The 19,936-nt window shown below is 40.8% G+C and overlaps 1 protein-coding gene across 1 annotated transcript in view; it reads right to left on the bottom strand.

The window, feature by feature from the left end:
- The window catches only part of LOC122540281 (trifunctional enzyme subunit alpha, mitochondrial), a 132,650-nt gene that overhangs the window by 88,024 nt on the left and 24,690 nt on the right, over positions 1 to 19,936 (bottom strand). The window contains exon 2 of the mRNA XM_043675762.2: positions 2,193 to 2,234. Within this exon, the coding sequence (XP_043531697.2) occupies positions 2,193 to 2,234 (42 nt within the window). The remainder of the gene's footprint in view (positions 1 to 2,192; positions 2,235 to 19,936) is intronic.

The following is a 19,936-nucleotide window of genomic DNA, read 5'->3' as shown; positions in this document are numbered from 1 at the left end:
GGTATCCAATCCCACAGATTCAAAACTCTTTGGGAAAAGTAGTTTTTGTTTTAAGTTTTCTACCCCTTAACCTATGACTATGACCTCTCGTCATAGAATGCCCTATGAAGCATCTGGTCCACATCTATTTCATCCACACCTTTTATCGAATACCTCAATTTGATCTCCTCTCATTCTTCTAAATTCCACAGTGTATAGGCCTAAACTGTTCACACTCTCTTCATATAAACTCATCATCTCTGGGATCAATCTAGTGAACCTCCAATGCCACTACATCTTTCCTCAAATAAGGGGACCAAAACTACATAGAATAGTTCAGGTGCAATCTCACCAAAGTCTTGTATAGTTGCAACAATAGTTCCTCACCTTTATTTTCTATTCCTTTGGCCATAAAAAGCCAACACTCCATTTGCTTTCTTTATTATCTGCTGTACTTGCATGCTAATTTTCTGTGACTCATGAACGAGGACACCCAAACCCCTCTGCACCAGAGCACCCCAAAGTTTCTCTCCATTTAGATAATAGGTCGCCTTCCCATTATTCCAACCAAAATGCATGATCGCGTACTTATCCACGTTAAACTCCATCTGCCACATTTTGGCCCACTCTAACTTAGGTCCATTTGTAAGGTTTTTAATTTCCTCATTGCAATTTACTGTCCCGCCTATTTTTGCGTCACCCATCGATTTGACTACAGTGCCTTCTTTCCCTTTATCCAAGCCTGTAAAATGAATAAAGTTTGGAGGAGGAATAAACCATCACAAAATACAATTCATTACAATATAACTAAAAATAATGGAATTATTAATATGGATGGCTACTTTTCTTTTTCAAATTGATTTCTGATACAAGATTCATATCTCATTCTGAAACAGTAAACTGCTTGATTTCATTAATGCCACAGTGGTTAGCACTGCTGCCTCACAACGCCAGAGACCCGGGTTCAATTCCCGCCTCAGGCGACTGTCTGTGTGGAGTTTGCACGTTCTCCCTGTGTCTGCGTGGGTTTCCTCCGGGTGGTCCGGTTTCCTCCCACAGTCCAAAGATGTGCAGGTTAGGTGAATTGGCCATGCTAAATTGCCCGTAAGGTAATGGGTAAATGTAGGGGTATGGGTGGGTTGCGCTTCGGCGGGGTGGTGTAGACTTGTTGGGCCAAAGGGCCTGTTTCCACACAGTAAGTAATCTAATCTAATCTAAAAACGGCTGGAGAATACTTCACTGATTTCTTTTGCTTTTCGTTGGCCATAAAATATTTTGGAATGTTTTGTGGTTGTGAAAGGTAAATGAAAATATTTTTTTAAACTTATAATCCTTTACATGACATTAGACTAACCTTTTTTGGCTTCTGCAAGTTATCTGTTTAATTGTGAGACAATAGTCCAATTCATATTTAAATCCAAAAACTAATTACTATTTTAGACTGTGTTCTAATAACTATCAGAAACAAAGTTAAAAATCACAACGCAAGGTTATAGTCCAACAGGTTTAATTGGAAGCACACTAGATTTTGGAGCGCCACTCTTTCAACAGAATCAATCTAAACATCATGGCATAGACAGAGAACACAGGGGGCTAACACCTTCAACATATTGTCTAGCTAACGCCAATTGTTACAGCTAACCTGAGAATGCAACTTTTAAAAAAAGGTTTTGTGATGTACTCAAGAAAGAAGTGAAACTATCATGGTATTCGAACAGATGAAAGAATCAACAGACAATCAAGGTATTTTTCAATGTATAATTTCAGTTACATCACACTGTAAATTTGTTATAAATTCTGTGCCTTACAATTGTGTCCTCCACAATCACCTGATGAAGGAGCGGCACTCCGAAAGCTAGTGTGCTTCCAATTAGACCTGTTGGACTATAACCTGGTGTTGTGTCATTTTTAAACTTTGTACACCCCAGTCCAAAACCGGCATCTCCAAATCATATCAAAAATAACTTCTGCTCACCACAGTTTTTGTTTTTCAGCATTTTAATTGAGAATCCAGTTTTGTAGATTTTAGCACAGCATTTTGCCCCTCATATACATGATTATTTTACATGGAAATAATATGAAAAATTTTCCTAAACTGGCTATTTACAGTAGGCAATATTTTAGTTTGCAAATAGTCATGTGGCCCCAAGTTTGAACATTAGAAAAGCAAAAACAAGTTGCATACAGTTAGTTTGACTCTTAAAAATACATACCCATCATAATTGATGAAACTGCGAAATGCCGACTGCCATAGCCTGTGAGAAAAATAACATTGCAATTACACATTATATTTTAAAAATTAGAAATGCAGGTTCAAGTTATTTTTAAAACATGGATTTCATTTTCAAAAAGACAAAGTTAATTTCAAACAACCCAACCGTTTTGAACAGCACCTCTGCTACTCAAATGTTTCCAGAGTCTATATTTGCAATAAAGTCAAGAATTATTCGCGGGCTGGCAATAAAGTCCACAAGGCTACAATCACATCAGTGATAATCTTAATAAGTCAAGTTGAGGATCTAAAGTCTGGATTTATGCTGTTGTCAGGAACAACCATTTAATGCATGCTTTTACTAACTACAAAATGGCTTCTTAATGCAAGTAACATAAAACAACATAACAAAATGGCTTCTAGGATCAATGGCATCAAACTCTGCTGAAAACTGCATTCCTGAACTAATTGAAGGAGATTAGCAAACAATGTCCTGTTCATAGTATGAATATGACATTATTAAAGTATCCTAAATGACCTTGGAAACCAGGTGTCCCAGAGATAAAGAAGTGCAAAACAAGCCAGTTCCCAGGAAAAAGCATTGGCTGAATTTTATATTTATTTGTCATTTTATTGGATTTGTTCTGTAATTAAGACTGTTCTGTTTGTTAAGAAACATATAAAAGTTGTCTGTGTTTTAAGATTGTGCACAGCTTTTCCAGAATTCACAGAGGTGCTTAGCCCCTGCATTGCTGGATAACTTCTGCCCGCTGTCATAACTGTTAAATCTTATTGAAATCAGACCGAGCTGCTAGTGTTTATTTGACTGATCAAAGAACCGAAAGGCCCCTCTCGAGGGTCCAAATTTCCAAAGTGGCCAGTTGGCCTTCCTATTTCTTATTACCTTAATGAATTTATATGTCTTGACAAGGCAATTCTTGACAAGAAAAACATGAATTATGCATATTAGCAGAACAGGCTCCTCAGATTGTTAAGAATTTACTTTTCACAAACTAAGTTGATGCAGATGTTAATTCTATAATATAGTACTCTATAAACTCAAGATTTATGTAAAATAATTGACTAAAAATCTATGCAAAAGTCTATTTTCTCCCTTCAAATTAATCAAATGCATTTGGGCTCACTGAGTTTATGATAATCAAAAGATAACTAACTACTAATTCAGCTGAACCATCAAGAAGAGGCAACTAAAAAAAAAATCATCCCTTTATAGGCTTTTAAAAAAAATGTTCATAGGTTTCGGGTAAAGCCAGAATTTGCTGCCTATCCCCAAATACCCTTGAACTCAGTGCTTTACTAGGGGACGTCAGAGACAGAAAGAATTTACCACCGTATTATTGAGGGTTGTAACTCACATGCAGGTCAAATCAGATAAGGTTGGCCAATTTTCTTTGCTGAAGGAATTTAGCTAAATTCCTGATTTTAATAAATGAATTTAAATTCCATCAACTTTTTTCAGTCTGTGTCCCCAGACGATTAACCTAGGTCTCTCGATTACTAATTCAGTGACATTACCATTAAGTGTATACATCTCCTCCTTACCTAACCTTTTTTTAAAGGTCTGCCAAGTTCAAGGACGATAGATGCACTACAAATTTCAGTTTTAACACCAGTTTTTAAAAAATTAAATTTGGGTACAGGCAGGTCAATAATTTGATGATTAACTTTGAGCCATAGAGATATACAGCCCAGAAACAGACCTAATCTAGTCCCATTTGCCTGCATTTGGCGCATATCCCTCTAAAACCTTTCCGATTCATATACCCATCCAGATACCTTTTAAATGCTGTAATTGTACCAGCCTCCATTACTTCCTCTGGCAGCTCATTCCATATACACACCATTTTCTGCATGAAAAAATTGCCCTTCAGGTCCCTTTTAAATCTTTCCCCTTTCACCCAAAACCTATGCCTTCTAGTTCTGGACTCCCCCACCCCAGGGAAAATACCTTGTCTATTTACCCCATCCATGCCTCTTATGATTTTATAAACCTCTATCAGGTCACCCCTCAGCCTCTGACACTCCAGGGAAAACAGCCCCAGCCTATTCAACCTCTCCCGATAGCTCAAAACACCCCAGCCCTGGCAACATTCTTGTAAATCTTTTCTTGTAAACCTTTCAAGTTTCACAACATCCTTCCTATAGGAGGGAGAGCAGATTTGCACACAATATTGCAGAAACCACCTAACCAATATCCTGTACTGCTGCAGCATCACCTCCCAACTTCTATACTCAATGCACTGACCAATCAAGGAAAGCAGACCAAGCAGCATCTTCACTATCCTATCTCCCTGAAATTCCACTTTCAAGGAACCATGAAGCTGCACCTCAAGGTCTCTTTGTTCAGCAACACTCCCCAGGACCTTACCATTAAGCACAAGTCCTGCCCTGATTTGACTTTTCAAAATGCAGCATCTCACATTTATCTCAGTTAAATTGTCTGCCATTCCTCAGCCCATTGGCCCATCTGATCAAGATCCCATTGTACTCAGAACTAATCTCCGTCGCTGTCCACTACACCTCCAATTTTGGTGTCAACTGCCAACTTACTAACTGTATCTCCTATGTTCACATCCAAATCATTTATATAATGACCAAAAGCAAGGGACCCAGCACCGATCCTTGTGGCACACCACTGGTCACAGGCCTCCAGTCTGAAAGGCAACCCATCACCTCTACCCGCTGTCTTTTACCTTCAAGCTGGTTCTGTATCCAAATAGCTAGTGCTCCCTGTATTCCATGTGATCTAATTTTGCTAACCAGTCAACCATGAGAAACCTGGTTGAATGCCTTATTGAAGCCCATATATTTGACAGATTTCTAAAAAAAACTCAGGCTGCTGGATTTCACAGTTTTCAAACAGTAAGAGACAAATGGCAGCTGCTTTCACCAGAGCTACATCTTCATATCCACAGGGTCTTGGATTGGTTGCAGCGATTCACGTGCTGTCAATAATTACAAAAGAGCACAAAGTCAGAATTAGGTCATTATAGATTCATTAACTTTATTAATCAGAAATTAGCAGACATCTTTTTCTTAACACCTCTATGACTCTAAGTGGGAGTCACTGGCTATGTCAGCACCCATTTCTCGGTGCCCTTCAGAAGGCTGTGGTGAGCTGCCCTCAAACTGCTGTGGTCCATATACTACAGTTAGACCCACGATGCCATTAGGGAGGAAGTCCCAGGACTCTGACCCAACAACGCTAAAATGAACTGCAAGACATTTCCAATTCTGGGTGGTGAATGGCTTGGAAGGGAATGTTCAGATGTTGATGTTCCCACGTATCCGTGGCCTTTGTCCTTCAAAATGGATGTAGTTTAGAAGGTGCAATCGGAGGAGCCTTCATGAATTTCAGCAGTTATCTTGCAGATAGGATCATAGTATCAACAAAGTGCACTAACAGCAGACAGTCATACCAGACTTCCTTTGGCTCCAATTTTGTTAGTGCTCCTTGACATTCCACATGAACAAACGTGACTTTGATGTCAAGGGCAGACACACTCACCTTACCTCTAAAATTCAGTTCTTTTATCTATCTTGAACTGAAGCTTTACTGAGCTGGAGGGGCCAAGACAGAACCCAAACAATGTGGCAGTCAGTAGATTATTGCTAATTAAGTGTAGCTTGATAGTAGTGTTGATGACATCTCCCAGCAATTACTGATAATGGACAGTAAACTGATGGGATGATAATTGGCCAGGTTGGATTTATCCTGATTTATGTGCAATCTTCCACACCAACCGATAGTTGCAGCTGTACTAACACAGCTTTGCTAATGGAGCACGCCCACTTATTGTACAAAGTTGTCAGGGCCCATAGCCTTTGCAATATTCAGTGCTTTCAGCTGTTTCTTGGTCAAATGAAGTGACTCAAATAGGCTGAAGACTAGCAACTGTGATTGTGGGGACCTCTAAACGGGACTGAGATGGATCATCCACTGGGCACTTCTGGCTGAAGATTGTTGCAAACTGTTCAGCCTTTGCATCGATCTTCAGCTTCCTCTTTTGCACTGATATACTAGGCTTTCCCATCAGTGGGGATCAGGATGTTCATGGAGCCCCCTCCCCCTGACAGCTGTTACATCGGCTAATACCATTCACAGCTACGTGCGTCAGGGCTGCTGAGCTCGTATCTGATCTGTTGGTTCAGTTACCATTTAGGTCTTTCTATAACTTGCTGCTTAAGGCACACAAGATGCCCCATTTCGTGTGTTTTGCCAACTTCATACCTCATTTTAAAGTAGAGACATAGAGATGTACACAGCATGGAAACAGACTCTTCGGTCCAACCCGAGTAGAGATCAGAGTGGTGCTGGAAAAGCACAGCAGGTCAGGCAGCCTCCGACCAGCAGGAAAATCGACGTTTCGGGCAAAAGCCCTTCATCTCTACTGTGGTTTCCAGCATCTGCAGTCCTCACTTTTTCCCCCTTCGGTCCAACCCAACCATGCCGACCAGATATCCCAACCCAATCCAGTCCCACCTGCCAGCAACCGGCACATATCCCTCCAAACCCTTCCTATTCATATACCCATCCAAATGCCTCTTCAATGTTGCAATTGTACCAGCCTCCACCACTTCCTCTGGCAGCTCATTGCATACACGCACCACCCTCTGCATGAAAAGGTTGCCCCTTAGGTCTCTTTTATATCTTTCCCCTCTCACCCTAAACCTATGCCCTCTAGTTCTGGACTCCCCTACCCCAGGGAAAAGACTTTGTCTATTTACCCTGTCCATGCCCCTCATGATTTTATAAACCTCTATAAGGTCACCTCTCAACTTTCGACGCTCCAGGGAAAACAGCCCCAGCATGTTCAGCCTCTCCGTATAGCTCAAATCCTCCAACCCTGGCAACATGTTTGTAAATCTTTTCTGAACCCTTTCAAGTTTCACAACATCTTTCCGATACGAAGGAGGCCAGAATTGCACGCAATATTTCAACAGTGGCCTAACCAATGTCCTGTACAGCCGCAACATGACCTCCCAATTCCTGTACTCAATTCTCTGACCAATGAAAACAAGCATACCAAACGCCTTCTTCACTATCCTATCTTCCTGCGATTCCACTTTCAAGGAGCTATGAACCTGCACTCCAAGGTCTCTTTGTTCAGCAACACTCCCTAGGACCTTACCATTAAGTGTATAAGTCCTGCTAAGATTTGCTTTCCCAAAATGCAGCACCTCTCAGTTATCTGAATTAAACTCAAATCTGCCACTTCTCAGCCCATTGGCCCATCTGGTCAAGATCCTGTTGTCATCGGAGGTAATCTTCTTAGCTGTCCACTACAGCTCCAATTTCGCTGTCATCTGCAAACTTACTAACTGTACCTCTTATGCTCGCATCCAAATCATTTATGTAAATGACAAAAAGTAGAGGACCCAGCACCAATCCTTGTGGTAATCCACTGGTCACAGGCCTCCAGTCTGAAAAACAACCCTCCACCACCACTCTCTGTCTTCTACCTCTGAGCCAGTTCTGTATCCAAATGGCTAGTTCTCCCTGTATTTCATGAGATCTTACCTTGTGCCTGGTTCTGCTTCTGGCATGCCCTTTTACACTCTTCATTGAACCAGGCTTTATTGCCCAGCTTGATAGCAATGGTAGAGAGTGTGGAATATGCCAAACTATGATGTTGCAGATTGTGTTGTAGTACAATTCTAATTCTGTTGAATTACAGCATCGCATGGAAGCAAAGTCTTGATTACCTATATCCATTTGAGGTTTACGCCATTTAGCAGGTTAATAGTGCCATATTCCATGATAAGGTATTCTCAACTTGTAAAGACTTAGTTACTATAAAGGACAGAGGTGGTCGCTATCATGGACAAGTGCATCTGCAGCACAAGTTCTTGGTTGGTTCTCTCACCACTGTCTGCAGACCCAGCTGTGCAGCAATGTGCTTGTATCCTTGTCGGAAAAGTGCAATCAACGTTAGACTTTTAATTCCTGATTTTTATTGATTTCAAATGTAACCATCTGCTGAAATTCAAATCTGTGCCCCCAGAACATTACCTGGGCCTCTACATTACTATTCTAATGATACTACAACTTCAATATCCCCTCTCCCATCTTTTACAAATTCTATGATCATCTGGATAGGGAAAAAGTTTCAGGGCTCTCGTGATGCAGTGACAGTATCCCTACTTGTGGGCCAGGTTCAAGTCTCACTTGCCCAAATCTATGTCATTATATATCTGAACATTTTGATTAAAAGTATTTCAAGAAAATGTTTCCCATCAAATATCAACAAGGCTTCCACAAAAAGTATTATTTTACCAAAATGTTTCTATTTACTTCTCAAAAGACAGTTAAATATTTTAACTGAGTATGGTAGAATTACTGGTAGATTAATAACATACAATCATGGAGTTCCACAGGGATAGATTAGATTAGATTACAGTGTGGAAACAGGCCCTTCGGCCCAACAAGTCCACACCGCCCCGCCGAAGCGTAACCCACCCATACCCCTACATTTACCCCTTACCTAACACTACGGGCAATTTTAGCATGGCCAATTCACCTGACCCTGCACAACTTTGGACTGTGGGAGGAAACCGGAGCACCCGGAGGAAACCCACGCAGACACGGGGAGAACGTGCAAACTCCACACAGTCAGTCGCCTGAGGCGGGAATTGAACCCGGGTCTCAGGCGCTGTGAGGCAGCAGTGCTAACCACTATGCCACCGTGCCGCCAGGCTGTTACTTTTCTCAGCCTTCATTGGTAATTGGACAAAAAGCTTTAAACCTTTACAGTATTTTTAATTAATACAATCAAATGAACCGGAAATAAAGGTTCTGTATTAGGGAAAGGCCAATTTCACTGTGATAAAACTGATCCTGACTAAAAGTGGATTCAGAGCAACAACTTGGATGAAAATTGATAACAAAGCAATGGGAGTCATTCAAATAGGAAACAGTGCAACTGTAGGGTCAACATGTTTCTATGAAGATGAAGGATAGAAGAAACAAGTTCACAGAACCCTGGATGTTGATTATACAAGATTGGATAAGAAAAAGAAAGAAAGCTTATGGTAGATACCGAGAGTTCAAAATACCTGAAGCCAAAGATGTTTATTGAAAGTGAAGGAGGCACTGAAAGAACAAATTAAGAAAGCAAAGAGGGCACATGAAGAAACACTCACGGATAAAATAAAGTCCAGAAGCAAGTTTATTGAGGGCAAGAGAATAACTAAGGAAAGAGCAGGGCCCATTAAGGATCAAAGTGGCAAACTTTGTGGAGACACAAGATGTTGGTTGGTTTTATATGAGTAATTTGCATCTGTATTCACTGTGGAGAAACATTGTGTCAGTATGGAAATCAAGACTGTGATGTACTTGAACAAATTACAACTGAGAGGGAGGAGGTATTAAGTGGGCTTTAAAATTTAATAAATCACCAAGCCCAAATGAGATGCAACTTGGGCTGTTTAGGGAGCAAGATTGCAGGAGTGCGGAGGTTAATTTTACAATACTTTCTGGATACTGAACAAGGACTAGAGGACAGTTCATGTACTACCATTTTTCAAAGGTGATAGGGATTAAAACTATAGACTAATGAGGGACCTTTTTTGGAAAACCTTCTCCAATTGGAGAAGTAGGGATTCATCAATGATAGTTAACATGGCTTTGCCAGGAGTAGATTATGTCTGACAAGTTAAATTGAGGTTATTTTGAGGGAGGTGACTCAGCATGAGGATGAGCGTAGTGCAGATGATGCACTTCATACTGACTTCAAGGTTTTGAACAAGACTGGTCAAGAAGATGAGACTCCATGGTATCCAAAGCAATTTAGCAAATTGGATCTAAAAAATTAGTTTAGTGATAGGATGCAAAGGGTGGCGACTGAAGGCAGTTCTTCCAATTGGAAACAGATGTCTTGTACCGTAACATGAATGCTGGATCTTTTGCTGTTTGTAGTGTACATTAGTGATCTAAGCAGGAGTCTAAGAGGCTTGATCAAGAAATTCATAAATAACACAAAAATTAAAAGGCATAAATGAGGGGAAGAAAGGCCTGAGAATACAGACTAATATAGTTGGTCTGGTCAGATGGGCAGAACAGTGATAATTGAATTTAATCCTGACAAGTTGGAAATGATGCATTTTAGTGCGACTAACAAGACAAGGGAGTAGACGATAAAGGATAGGACCCCTGGAAATACAGAGAATCAGGGGTAACTGTGTACATGATAATCGAACTTTGAAAGCAACAGGATACGTGGATAAGATGGTTAGGAAGGCAAAAGGAATACTGAAGTGATGAGGTTATAATAAAACTTTACAAAATTTAGTTAAGCCACAACTTGGAATACTATGTGCACTCTTGCTTACTGCACTGTAGAAAGGATGCGATTGCACTCGAGATGGCGCAGGGGAGGTTCACCAGAATGTTGCCCAGGCCGGAATCTTTCAGCTGTGTAGAAAGAAGAGATAGACTGGGGATATATTCCTCATGACAAAGAAGGCTGAGGGTTGACCTGATTGAGGTTTATAAAATTGAGGGAAATAGAAAGTAAGAACCCTTCCACTGACTACAAGTGTCAACAGCAGGAGGGCGTTCCGAGAGGATTTAAGAAATAATTATTTCACCCAGAAGATGGTGGATATCTGAAACTCAAATCCGGAAAAAGTGATAGAAGCAAGAATTGACATAACATTTAAAAATTATCCAGACAAACACTTAAAAGGACCATAGCATAAAAGGTATGGGCCAAATACTGGAAAATTAGAGTAGAGAGGCGTTTGATGAAATGCTTGGATATGATCGGCTGAAGAGCTTCTTTTCATTATGTACCACTCTATTGAGTGATTTAAAAATGTCTTTACAACTTTTTCTCACAAATATATTCATTATCCCTCTGCAATAACAAACCCATCATGAAAACAACATGTTCATTCATCAAGACGGAGATAAGGCAGGAAAATGGTGTCGAGGATCATCTGATCAGCTATGAGCTCATTGAATGGTGACGATTCAAATGAGCTGAAGAGACTACTTCTCCTCCTACATCTTGGTGACCTTATCATGAGAATTACTTCACTTTATGAAGGATGGGGTTAGGTGGTAAGTCATGACTTACAACCAACAAAGATTGAAACCTCTGTTGTTGATGTTACTCTGACCTACATGTTATCCATCTAGGCAACTGAACTAGTCACCCATCTACGGAATTGGTACTGGACAAAAAAAAAACACAATATAATTCATATTTTGACACTAACAATTACATCTTTGTCTTTTTGACAAATTTGCCAATAATGATCTTATAGTCCAGCCTGATGACAGAAGTAATTTGTCAATTAGCAAAAATCAAATTTCATTACTTAAGTTTTTGAACAGCATAGTTTCTAATTATTAATAGATGGGGTATGAAATGCGGTGTAAGTAAAGAAGATCAACTGGGGTTTCTTGGACTTCAAGTTCTGGCAGCCTTCATGTCAAATGGATCATCCACCACATGTCTGCACTACCAAACACATCCCCTGAATCTGCCATCCATCCACCATCCCCTTTCAACATTGTGGACCAGGGTGTTCCTACACATCACTATCAACCTTAAAACTCCCTCCATTTTCCCAACAAACACATGCTCAAGGTGCAATCCCTGCCTTTTTTTCTCCTGCCTCCTTTGGTTCCCCAAGATTCTTTACAGTGAAACAGCACATTGCTTGTTTTTTTCCCCCACTCAGTTTAGTACACTGATTTACTGTTCCCATTTTTACTACACTGTTATGAGAGTTGTACTTCAACTGGTGAGACCAAATACCAATGGGGTGACTACTTTGCAGAACATTGCCACTCCTTCCACATGAAGAACCTGATTTCCTCGTCACCTGTCATTCTCTGTGCCACTTGAGGCTCAGGTTCCCAACTGTTTTAATGAAACTCAACATAAAAAGGTACAGAAACATCTTTTGATTAGTCACTTCACATTCTTCCCAATTCAATACTGATTTTAACAATTTCAAGTCAAAATCTCTGCCCTGGTTTTTTTTTTGGCAGATGATAGCTATTGGTAAATTATTAGCTATTCCCATTCACACTTCAACACCATAAACAGGAGCAACACTAGGTCATATGGCTGCTTGGACCTTCACTATTAATTTAAACCATAAAATCCATAAATTGTAGGAGCAAAAAAAAAAGGTCCATTTCGTCTGCTTGATGACTCAATGGAGATTATAGTGTCCACTTTCCTGCCTTTTCCCCATGCCTCTTGATTTACTAACTGAAAAAAAACTATATCTTCAAGTTGAATGTACTTAACAACCCAGGCTTGGCAGTTCTTTGCAGCAAACAATTCCAAAGATTCAAGATCCTAAGTGAGGATTTGTCATCTCTCTCCTAAGTGAGCAACCCCTTAACCTGAGGTTATGCCCTCTGGTCCTCAACTCTTCTACAGCGAAACAACCTTTCGACTTCTATCCTGTGAAGACTTCTAATAATCTTGTATATTTTGATAAGATTGTCTCTTTTCTTAACTAATGTGTTCAGGTCCAACATACTCAACTGCTCAGAAAATTCCTCAGAAATCAAACTAGTGAACATTCTCTAGACTACCTCCAATGCCAGCATCTCTCTCTTTAGATAAGGAAACCAAAACTGTTCAGTCTTCTTGACTAGTTCCTTGCACAGGTTTAGCAAGACTTCCCTATTTTTTTCACTCCATTCCATTTGAAATGCAGGTCAATGTTCTGTTTGCCTTCTCTATAACCTGTTGAACTTGGATGCTACATTTTGTGATTCAAGCACATGGACCCCCAAATTCCTCGTTCCTGCAGCTTTACCTATTTAAATAATATTCAGTTCTTCCACTTCTCTCTACTATTCTCCAGTTGCTATCACTCAGCCAATTTCATATCCATCTTGCGACTGGACTATTCCATGTTTTCTAACTTGATGGACAAATTACTTATCAAATGCCTTTTGAAAAATCACTACAAAAACTGAATGACCCTCGTCAACGTTGTTACCTAAAAACAAATTCAAGTTAGTTATACATAATATTATCTCTTTTCCTGGGGTGGGGGAGTCCAGAACTTGAGGGCATAGGTTTAGGGTGAGAGGGGAAAGATATAAAAGAGACCTAAGGGGCAACTCTTTCACGCAGAGGGTGGCATGTGTATGGAATGAACTGCCAGAGGAAGTAGTGGAGGCTGGTACAATTGCAATATTTAAAAGGCATTTGGATGGGTAAATGAATAGGAAGGGTTTGGAAGGATATGGGCCAGGGGCTGGCATGTGGGACGAGATGGAGTTGGGATATCTGGTCAGCATGGATGAGTTGGACCGAAGGGTTTGTTTCCATGTTGTACATCTCTATGACTTTAATTCCATGCTGCTGCTCTTCAATTAATCCACATTTGTCCAAGAGACTGCTAATTTTAACCTATAATTATCATTTCTCAAAAGCTTCCCCACCTTTAAAACTGTCAACCAGATACTGGCTTTGGGTATATTCCTGTACACCTTTTGGAATTAACATTTACACTGCTTCAGTTTTCTGGGACAACCCAAGCATCAAGGAGGATTATGACTAGTGTCAATTTCAAAATATAGCTAGCCTATCTGCTGGACATATTAACTTGTTCTGCTGACCTTTAGGAAACTGGATGTCCCGGGGGTAGGGTGGAATGCCTCTGATTTTTCAGGTAGATTGCAAGGAAATCACATTCCCATCTCTTGGCATTCAAAGCCATGGGCGGCACGGTGGCACAGTAGCTAGCACTGCTGCCTCACAGCGCCGGAGGCCCGGGTTCAATTCCCGCCTCAGGCGACTGACTGTGTGGAGTTTGCACATTCTCCCTGTGTCTGCGTGGGTTTCCTCCGGGTGCTCCGGTTTCCTCCCACAGTCACAAAGATGTGCAGGTCAGGTGAATTGGCCATGCTAAATTGCCCGTGTTAGGTAAGGGGTAAATGTAGGGGTATGGGTGGGTTGCACTTCGGCGGGTCGGTGTGGACTTGTTGGGCCGAAGGGCCTGTTTCCACACTGTAATCTAATCTAAAAAAAAAGTAATTTGCATAGCCAATTCCTAGTTATTCAAAAGCCATTGACATTGTCATCTCCTAACACTTACATTTTCATCCCCTATTCAGAAATCACTAAGAACCATTACAGTTGGAATTTGACTACTCTCCTATAGTTACAAAAGAAGCGATTTGCAACAGATTTGACCAATAAGGGATGATTTGCATTACATTGTTTCTGAAGATGAAATTGTGAACTGCATGTGTCTTGAATGGCATGTGACTGTGAGGGAATGGCTGGGGTTCGTCTTGTGGGCATTACTAACTGTGATGTAAAGATTTTGTGTAAAGGATGGACTGTCTCCTTCATTCAGGGAGATCTTTTACCACACACCCTGCAGGGCACAGGAGGTTGTTAAAGGTTCCTCCAGAAAGTTTGTAATGTACTATGCTTAAAATTTGGTTGTTCACAGAAGTTGGTGTGTTGCAGTTGCATCAAGTGTGTAAGACGGATCTCAGAAAAAAAACTTAACATTTGGTGACAGCGTTGGGATTCCAACGTACACGGAGCTTCCAGGTAGACTGAATAAGCGATTGTCTGAGTGCCGGTTGTGTAAGACGGATGGCCTCACAAGGCAAGATTTACCTTAACTTCTCTCCTTAATTTACCACTCAGTTGAATCTTGTCACCAAGGACTCTGTGGTGACAGAACCTCTGAGGTAACTTACGCACTTGCAGGCCAACGAGTTCACTTTCAGAATCATAAGTTACTGGGAATATGGAGGTTCAAGTCCTCTGGGTTTAATTAGGGTTCGATTCCCCGAACAGTAAGAAAAGCGGTTCGGGTCCCCTAGGTAAAAGGATGTTGGAGTCCTCTTGAAGTTTGAAGCCCCAGAACACGAATGTGTAAAAAAAAACCTGTTGTTATCTGTCTCTATCACCCTGCCTTAGACCAGTTAAGAAGGGAGATTCCCCCCCCATGAAAGCCAGGACCCTGAAGTAGGCGTGGAGACTATAGACATGAGATTTGGGGGCTCTGGAGCATAAAAAAGTTAGAAATCAGGAACTTTAAAGAAAAGCATGTGAACAAAATTTAGTACTTTTTAAAGTTCTCGCCTTTATTCCTCTCACCTCCCTTTATAAGTACTTTTAAGGCAACATGGCATCACTGAGAAAAGGGGGAGAAAGTGGACCTGGTCTGCTCGGATCCTGACAGTGAATGCACTGACTGCCGAGGAAGCTTTGTCCGGATTTTTGTTGTGGGTATCTCAGTTTCTGGGATGTAGACTCAACATAGAGTCCTTCTCCTGGGGGATGGGGGGGTGATTTGGACTGCAGCACTGTAAGATCCGCTGCAAGGGTTTTCTCCTTTTATAAGTGCAATTTCATCAAGAGAATGCGGAAAAAAACACAAAACATGCTGAAATTAAGGTTGTACTAATACTTGGGTTGAAAAAGGAAGTTTCAATATAAATTATGCCATTCTGAAAGTGATATTTAAATATTTTGGTTTGTTAAAATACTACTTCACAAAATCTTTTTTTCCCCAAATGTTTTGCTTTATTTGAATTAGGATCTCGATTCAATGTGTTTTGTGGGCTATGTAATAGGGCAGATTTTGTTTTTACATTAATATTATACAACATTATGTCCTTTTCAAAATTATCAAACATGTAACCTTAAATCAAATTGATTGATGGGCTCGAGTCCCTGAGTTGTTTGAAATTCTGCAATGCCTGTTTCAAAAAACAATTGTGTCAGTGGTCATGCTTTAGTCAGATGAGTGTACTGTATTAAAATATATCTTTTTTTAAAATGCAGAGTTTTCACAAAAAGAGGAGTGCATTTTAATTTTCATGTTAAGATTTTAGAGAATATTAGAACTTGAAGCAGAGATGTTTAAGTTCTTTCAATTATTAAGACTTCACTGGCTCCCTTCATATTGCAAATTCAAAGAATATTAGTCTCTAACAAAGTCATACAGTAATTCCAAGTATTTTAATTTGGCAAGTTTCATTTGGAAAACATTTTAAAATATTCTGCATTTGTTTCTCATGAATATTTGAGATTTAAATCTAAACTGAAACTGCCTCTTTAATGGCTAAAGCAAAGGAATCATTTTGTTGCTTTCTTGCTGTTCCAGACTTTTGAAATATTTTTCCCTGACAGCTTTCACATGACCAAGTATTAGCTGGTCAAAGGAAAATAATTTTTGAATAACCTGAATGGAGTCCCCCGAGGGTTTGATTTTAGGACTACTGATTGGTGTTTATAAATGACTGAATTGTTAAGTCAGTACAATTTGGAAGTTCGTGGATTGTATAAAACTTAATGACAAAAATAGTGAACTGAGTAACAGACTTCAAGACGACTGAGAATGTTGAAATAGGCAGACACAATTTAATGTAGTTTAATGTGTGACTGTCTTCATACTGTTACCCACCGTGGCAAGGAAGGAATGAGAGAGGAAATGCAAAGCAGCTAACATCTTCTCTCAAGTTTCTCCATTCACAGGTAAAGCATGCCTTCAGACCATGGCCTGCCCCTCCATAACCTGATTAAATGGATTCAATCAGCACCCCAGTCATGAGGACAAAAAGCGAAAAAGCTAACAACAGTAAAGAGGAGATTGGTAGGCTTTTGTCAGTGGCCTTCCTACGGACATTAAACCACGTGAGCTTTACCTTGTCTTTTGATCATTTACTGACACTGAAGCTAACATCACATAAGCAAGTTGGCTTTGTTACACTTGACAGCAGAACGGGAGCAGAAGCAGCAAAGAATGCTGCGTTCATCCAGCCTGCTGCTGCACATCACGTTCAGCACCGGTATGCTCCACCTGAAGAATCTCCGTGAGGATGGAAGTCTCAGCAGTTTTGTTAAGCATTTAACTGCCCTCATCCAAGAATTCAGATTTCTCCGTGGAGTGGTGTGCAAGGATAGATTGTATTTTGTTTTCAGGTTTGACTTTACTGCAAGAGATTTTGGATAAATGGCTTGTTTCCTCTCGGCTTGGAGGGGGTGGAGTGGTCACTACAGACTGTGGATTTAAGAACGTTAGTGACGAACACTTGTTTTTCCACGTGGGAAGACCCTGCAGATTCTATTTACTGTAACGGACGAGTAATTTTTGTTGTGTCACTAACTTGCTTAAATACTGGCTGTCAGAGTCTTATGAAAGCTGGTAGTGCCATCTAGGTGGTTATCATGAAATGATAGGAGGGAATGAGATATTAAAAAGTTAATTTGCTGTGCTGATCTTTAGGAAATTCAATGTCCCGAGGGTAGGGTGGGATGCCTCTGCTTTGCAGGTAGATTGTAAGGAAATCACATTCCCATCTCTTGGCATTCAAAGCAAATTGCATAGCCAATTCCTAGTTATTCAGAAGCCATTTACATTGTCATCTCCTACTACTTCCATTATCATCCCCTTTCAGAAATCACTAAGAACATTACAGTTGGAATTTGACTACTCCCCTATAGGTACAAAAAAGAAACTATTTGCAACAGATTTGACCATTAAGGTGTGCTTTGCATTACATTGTTTCAGAGGATGAAATAGTCACTTGAATGGCATTGGATTCTGGGTAATCCAAGATGCAGGACGGGAAAAATTTCTGGCCTGTAAAGAGTTGCTCCTTTTTTTGAGATATTTTAGGTACTGGAGGTGATTTCCTTCAATTCCAGGAGCAGAAATTACTGTTTTATATGCTGTTACATTTTTCCCAACGTTCCAAAACAAAAAGTCAAAACAACAGCAGTTTTAAAAGGGAGAAGAGCAGACAAAGGAAGCACATGGTGGAGACGGGGGGGGGGGGAAGAAGAGGAGAAGTGGGGGCGGGGGGGGGGGGGAAGGGGGAGGAGAGGGGTGGAGAAAATCTGCACAGTTACTGCCTTTGCTGTTTGAATTCATGTGTCGCTGGACATCAGAGTGCATCTGGGAAAATTAACAAACAGTGAATTTCACAACTAATCTTGGAGGAACTGTTGGGTGAAGTTCACAGCATAGAATCAGATAAGTTAATTATTGTTTTAAGTCTGTTCAAGAGAAAGGCTGTATTAGTGAGTACAGTGGGTTCTTTCTTGATTCTATGTTTTTGGAGATAAGTCTCTTGATTAAACCTAAAATATAAGCCATAGCTATTAATTTAACTGGTGCAGTCTTTGTAGAGGAATAAGACAGTGTTATTTTCTGGGTCTGTAGATTGTGAAGGAGCAAAAATAGCCTTTGCAGTGATATGTACTTCCTGTAAGCTGTGGGAGTTTAAAGAGAGTTTAAGGGTTACTGCGGATTATATCTGCCATAAATGCTGTTGGATGCGAATCTTATCAGATCGAGTGGATCAGTTGGAGAGACAGATAGAAGCAATGAGGAATTTGCAACAGCAACAGTATGTGATGGATGGCAGTTATAGGAAGGGGGGAAAGTCTCAGATACAGTCACAAAGATGGGTTAACTCCAGGAAGGATAAGAGAGGTAGGCACCTAGTGCAGGAGTCTTTTGTGGATATATCCATTTCAAACAGGTATGCTGTTTTGGAAAATGTAGGGGGTGATGGATTCTCAGAGGAACGTAGCACGAACAGCCATTAGAGACTGGCTCTAATGCAACGAGGGGTACGTCGGCTTCCAAGAGATCAATGTTAGGGGATTCTGTAGTCCGAAGTACAGACAGATGTTTCTGTGGCCAGCAGAGAAGAAGCAGAACGGTGTGTTGTTTTCCTGGTGCCAGGATCAAGGATGTCTCAGAGAGGGTGCAGAATGTTCTCACAGGGGAGAGGGGCCAGCAGGAGGTCACTGTCCACATTGGAACCAACGACATAGGAAGGGAAAAGGTTGAGATTCTGAAGGGAGATTACAGAAAGTTTAGGCAGAAATTTAAAAAGGAGGTCCTCAAGGGTAGTAATATCTGGATTACTCAGTGCTCCGAGCTAGTGAGGGCAGGAATAGGAGGATAGAACTGATGAATGCATGGCTGAGGAGCTGGTGCATGGGAGAAGGACTCACATTTTTGGATCATTGGAATCACTGGGGTAGAAGTGACCTGTTCAAGAAGGACGCATTGCACCCAAATTGGAAGGGGACTAATATACTGGCAGGGAAATATGCCAGAACAACTCGGGAACTGCTCAGAACTAGTGGAAAAGGATATGGGAGTGTAGGGAAATAGATGGTGACATCTTGCAAAATGTCCAGATTACAGAGGAGGAAATGCTGGATGTCTTGAAATGGCTAACGGTTAATCCCCAGGACCTGATCAAGTGTACTGTCATCTGCAAACTTACTAACTGTACCTCTGTGGGAAGCTAGAGAAGTAATTGCTAGGCCTTTTGCGGAGATATTTTTATCATCGATAGTCACAGGTGAGGTGCTGGAAGACTGGAGGTTGGCAAATGTGCTTCCACAGTTTAAGAAGGGCGGTAAAGACAAGCCAGGGAACTATAGACCGGTGAGCCTGACCTCAGTGGTGGGCAAGTTGTTGGAGGGAATCCTGAGGGACAGGATGTACATGTATTTGGAAAGGCAAGGACTGATTTAGGGATAGTCAACATGGCTTTGTGCGTGGGAAATCGTGTCTCACACACGATTGCTACTTCTTCAAAAAACTCAAAGAAGATTGATGAGGGCAGAGTAGTAGATGTGATCTATATGGACTTCAGTAAGACGTTCGACAAGGTTCCCCATGGGAGACTGATTAGCAAGGTTAGATCTCATGGAATAGAGAGAGAACTAGCCATTTGGATACAGAACTGGC

Source organism: Chiloscyllium plagiosum, unplaced genomic scaffold (assembly GCF_037043375.1).
Source record: "Chiloscyllium plagiosum isolate Xiang-an unplaced genomic scaffold, Cpla_swu_hap1 HiC_scaffold_3, whole genome shotgun sequence".
NCBI classification, from domain to species: domain Eukaryota; kingdom Metazoa; phylum Chordata; class Chondrichthyes; order Orectolobiformes; family Hemiscylliidae; genus Chiloscyllium; species Chiloscyllium plagiosum.
This window is presented reverse-complemented; position numbering and strand designations above follow the sequence as displayed.